General features: G+C 43.7%; 1 protein-coding gene across 1 annotated transcript; it reads right to left on the reverse strand.

Moving 5' to 3' along the window:
* Positions 1 to 3,782: 3,782 nt before the first annotated feature.
* Positions 3,783 to 4,812, reverse strand: VC83_09278 (uncharacterized protein). The gene is made up of 3 exons (XM_024472722.1): positions 4,558 to 4,812; positions 4,353 to 4,506; positions 3,783 to 4,287 (listed from the first exon to the last, which is right to left on the reverse strand). Exons 1-3 carry the CDS (start codon positions 4,657 to 4,659, stop codon positions 3,947 to 3,949), a joined length of 597 nt encoding a protein of 198 aa, XP_024319737.1. The 5' UTR covers positions 4,660 to 4,812; the 3' UTR covers positions 3,783 to 3,946.
* Between the last annotated feature and the right edge of the window lie 354 nt (positions 4,813 to 5,166).

Genomic DNA, 5,166 nt, shown 5'->3' on the forward strand with positions numbered 1-5,166 from the left:
CGCTTGTAGTAGAAAGGATGGATCGCAAACTCATTTACACTTAGTAAGTTATCTATCCAGTGGTCTAGAGTAACGTTCTAGAGTAACGCTAATGACCTTCTTTAGCTGCCGCATGCGCATTTGGAAAGGAATACCATACAGCCTTTCACACATACAGCATGGCGAGAGCAGTTGATTATAGCCATAATTTCATCAAGCCTCCCTTTTCGAATAGTGGAGAACAAGGAGGTGCGAAAGGTTCTAAACATGTTGAAACCCGACCTGGAAATTCCACACCGGACAGTTATACGCAAAGAATTAACAATGCAATTTAACAACGTCATGGAGAAGCTACTATTGGATTTACCGCCTATGGCAAAGGTTTCAATTGCCCTTGATGGATGGCAAAGTCCGTTCAAATTAGCGTTCTTAGCAATTACTGTGTATTATATCACTGATGATTGGCAATGGAGAGAGGTGAGCAGATTATAACTTATATAATAATATATTAACTTACTAACATACATCTTATAGTGTCTTATTGGTTTCGAGCCAATGACTGGAGTCCATTCAGGACAAAATATGGCAGCTGTTGTACACAATGTACTGGAACAATTCAATATTACGGGACGACTTTTTTGCGTGACAACTGATAATGCATCAAACAATGGAACAATGCGCAAGGAACTTGAGAGCTACATGAGAAGTACTACACAAGAAGTAGAGTGGAGTAGTGATGCAACAAAAATACCATGCATGGTGCATGTTATACAGCTAGTTGTAAAAGCTATGCTAAAGGCCTTCAATGTCGACATGGCTGAAGAAGTTATAGATGTTACTGGTGTTTCAATTACTGATGATACGACAGTCACATCAGCTATTAGAAAGGTTAGTCCATGATAGTAACGCTTGATAGTAACGCTAACTGACGTCAAATACACAGATACGCACTCTTAGCAATCTTGTGAGCAGGTCTGCAAAGAAAACTGAATTATTGCTCCAGAAGCAATCTGATATAGAAGCAAAGAGACTACTGCAGCTAAAACGGGATATTGATATACGCTGGAATTCTACATATGACATGATAGTCCGAGCGATAAGACTACGCATCCCAATTAAAAGTTGGCTTGAGGAACAGATTATTAAGGAGCCTCATCTTGATCAATTCGCATTGTCACCAACCGACTGGAAAAAACTAAAATACTTAGTCGCTCTTCTGCAGCCCTTTGCAGAATTTACTCATCTTATTGGAAACACGAAAGACACTACAATCAACCATACATGGAATGTATACAATACATTATTTGACCATCTTGATGATATTAATCAAAAGCTATATAACAAGGATACAGCATCTAATCCTTGGGTAGACGAGTTTACTGCTGCTATTACTGCAGGTGTTGCAAAGTTAAGGCACTATTATACTGAAACTGGTGGTCCTGTTGAACAGACGTATGCTCTTGCTGCAATTCTTGATCCATCTCAGAAACTGGACATTTTTAACGCTCCTGAATGGGACCGTTCCCACTCAAAGAAGTACCGCCAAATATTCTTAGATTACTGGAAGGCTTACTATCAAAAAGATTCGAGGGACCAGCATGAGGCAGTACCGCCTTGCCCCTATACACCAACAAGTCTTAATGCGGTATTTCGGATGAACCGGCAGCTACATAAAGGGTGGCAGAGCCCATCAAGTACCAGCTATAATGAAGCTGAGCGTTATTTAAATGCGCCAGTGGTTAGTGCTGATGCAGATACTCCAGTGCTCCTAGTGTGGAAGACCTTAGAGCTCTCTTACCCTTCAGTTGCGAAGATGGCAAGGGATATCCTTGCAGTACCAGGTAAGCTCCTACAGTAACGGTTAAGAGTAACGCAAATATCTTACAAATCGCTTTAAACAGCTACTGGTACTGGAGTTGAGCGCATATTTAATATTGCCCGCGATATCCATGAATACCACAGGGCACAAATGAGTACGGCTACAGTTCGAGAGTCGATGATTGTTAAACACTATCATAGGTATAAGTGGGAACTTGATAATCATTGGGATAATATAGACCATGTATTTGGTGCTCCTGACCCAGACTCTATAATTGAGGACTCTGATCGACAAGTTGCTATGACGATGGTAATATCATCTGACGAGGAGGATGCTGAACAAGACCTACCAGACCCATCAACGCCACATAGAGCTACACAAGGTCGCAATGGAAGATTGGAAACTCAGAGGAAGCGAAATTTTGGGGTTCTAAATAAGGACCTTCAGAATGATGAAGCCTCCATTGATACTCCTCGACATTCGCAACGACTTAGAAGGTAGAGGAGGGTACTATTCAGATGTGGGTTAGAGTAACGGCTCACAGTAACGGAATATATCACTAATTAGCCTTATATAGCATTTGGAACCAGCTTGAACAATATATTATGTTAACTACTGCGATAGATACCAACCTTTGCGCTAGGTGGTAGGAAGGCTGGCCTCCCAAAGTCGACACAAACCTGTGTGCGATGGCGGTGGTGGTGATGGTAGGGAAGCCACTGTAAGCTGATGCATTCTGAGACATACGGCACTTATAACTCTAATGTAATTACCATAATTTATTATCTATATGATAAATTTATCCTAATTTCTATCAATATACCGTTACTATATACCGTTACTCTTGGTCACAGGACTAACATCGTGATCTACAAGCTAAATATACTAAACTTCAGTTCGGGCTTTTTAAAAAAAAGCTCGGATGGTAAAAAAGCCTAGACCGAACCACGGTCTGGTCTTAACCCTAGAGACTGGACCGAAGTTCAGTCCGGGCTTTGAAAAAAAGGAGGACCGAACCACGGTCCGGTCTTAACCCTAGAGACTGGACCGAAGTTCAGTCTGGGCTTTGAAAAAAAGGAGGACCGAACCACAGTCCGGTCTTAACCCTAGAGACTAGACTGAAATTCAGTCCGGGCTTTTTAAAAAAAGGAGGACCGAACCACGGTCCGGTCTTAAATTTAAGGACTGGAACACTCATATAAGCGGTCCGGTCCAGTCCAGTCCGGTCTTTACGGTCCGGGCCGGCTAGTCTAATCCAGAGAATGCTCCACGTAATATCAACAACAGAAATCTCACAAATGAGGCACCGAGCTTGGTAAAGTCATACACTATGTTCAGTCCATCTATGACTGTTGATTCTCTTAAACGCAAACGCGGCGGAAATCAAGAGGAAATAGACGAGGTTTCCCTTTTCCGACGCGTACGCACTACACTAATATCCATAATTTGTTTGGCCTTACTGAATCCACTTTGTTCGAAGGTGATTATTGAGCAACACTATACGAACATACGAATATTGATTGGTATGATCGTGGCAAGGGATTTGCCGATATTTGGATAGAACGCGAGGTATATTAGAACAGCTTATACCCCTTATTTGCAAATACTTCCAAGAAAGAACTCTAAGGGAGCTACTAACGCAAACAAAACAGGCCGGACAACAGATACCAATACTATTTGTTAAATCTGGTGATGGTGACCTACTATTCTTACGCAGGTTAAATTACAGCATGGATTTATAAACAGGACGGTAAAGAAAACATTTCACGTTTACCATAATATGCAAGGAATGAGCGTGAGAATGGCATCTATAGTGAGAATCGTGATGGTGAAAGATTCACGGGGATGATGACAGCGTTAGTGAAAGAAATTGATGTAGGAATTGGCATGCATGGAATCGCGTCGGGAATCATGGCAACAGTGGGAACCTAAATGTCTAGCAAAGATTGTAACGGCTGGACGAGCGTTCTGTGCTACTATCCTTCTCCCAATGCCACATCTGTATCCGAGAGTCCCAGTTACCCTAGCATCTAGCAATGATCGTAACGGCTAGACGGGTTTCTGTACTACTCTCCCTCCCCTAATGCCGCATCTGCCTCCAAGTCCCCCAACTACCAGCAAACCCTCTTTAAGCAACAGTTGTATTTCTTACCAAGTCTTGAAGGCATCGATATCAAAGCCCGGCCACACCAGCTTTCCATACTCGAGATCGCGCTTGACCTTCCCCTCCTCATTCCACCATATCGTAGACAGCATGATCATACCCGCCGTATCACCCTTCTTGATTCCCGGGGGAAGACCCGGCTTCGCTTCCTCCGGAGGGTCAACCGCAAGCGTAAACCACACCACATTCTCCATGATGCCGAATTTGCAGGGTTCAGAACTACCGTCGATAGAGATGGCTTGGACTTTAACATCTGTCATGAGGGAACTGAATCCTCTGTTTGCTCCGAGCCATTGCTCTCTATCTGCCCTGACGATAGCAAGAGCTGTAGCGGAGTAGAGTGTTAGAATGGTATTTATTAAGAAAGGGGAAGGGGAAAAGAGCCCTTACGGATGTCGGTGATGTGGAAGTTATCGGCCTGCAAATCGTGCATCCCGGTGTAGTTGCCAACCACGAAAGAGACAAAGTACTCCTTCATGCGCGCCAACAGTACCTTGTCGTGAAAGTGTTGGACGCGGCTATCGTCGTATGCGGGAACGGCAGGCTGGAAAATCAGTCAGTGAGATGCTGGTGTCAAGCAAAAATTATCACGTACCTGATACATACGAATCTGGACAGGGGCCCGATCGAAGCGGCGAGATGCAAGGACGGCAGGGGCAGTTGCCACAAGGGGAAGAAGGAGGTTGGCCAACTTCATTTTGATATAAAATGGAGTGCTTTAGGGTGTTGATAAAGTTTTGCTGTTTAGGACTCTGTGCTTGTTGTCGAGGACTTGAATGACTGATTTCGGCTCCCTATATGTATTGTTTGCCTATTGCAACGGTAACGGCTTACAGTCTCTGCTAAGACACTACCACTGAGTTAAAGATCAAGATCAGCATTTCGTGGCTTGCTGAAAATGCAGCAGCAGAGCCAAAGCCGTTATAGTGCATGCGTAAATACTGCGTAAATACTGGAAAGCGCCGGAGTTGGGTAAGACACAGCTAGATAATCAACCACGATTCAACTCTCCTATGGAGGCTCGTATAAACTTGAAACATATTCCTGTGAAAACGGAGCAATCTACATCATAACCATTTGAGACCCCCATCCCCGATGTCTTTCCCATGCATGCAACCGGCGATGCTCTATCCATATCCGTGACCTCCGGAAATGTTGCCAGTCTCTAGGCTTAGATTTTGCTTTGAACTACTGAACCACGAAA

Source organism: Pseudogymnoascus destructans (assembly GCF_001641265.1).
Source record: "Pseudogymnoascus destructans isolate 20631-21 unplaced genomic scaffold scaffold_40, whole genome shotgun sequence".
NCBI lineage: Eukaryota > Fungi > Ascomycota > Leotiomycetes > Thelebolales > Thelebolaceae > Pseudogymnoascus > Pseudogymnoascus destructans.

What these genes read in the sequence shown, in the direction of transcription:
- VC83_09278 (XM_024472722.1), bottom strand. Translation starts at nt 4,659, where the DNA reads ATGAAGTTGGCCAACCTCCTTCTTCCCCTTGTGGCAACTGCCCCTGCC. An exon ending in TCCAGATTCGTATGTATCAG is followed by an intron (nt 4,507 to 4,557) that starts GTACGTGATAAT and finishes CTGATTTTCCAG; the next exon opens with CCTGCCGTTCCCGCATACGA. An exon ending in CTTCCACATCACCGACATCC is followed by an intron (nt 4,288 to 4,352) that starts GTAAGGGCTCTT and finishes ACTCCGCTACAG; the next exon opens with CTCTTGCTATCGTCAGGGCA.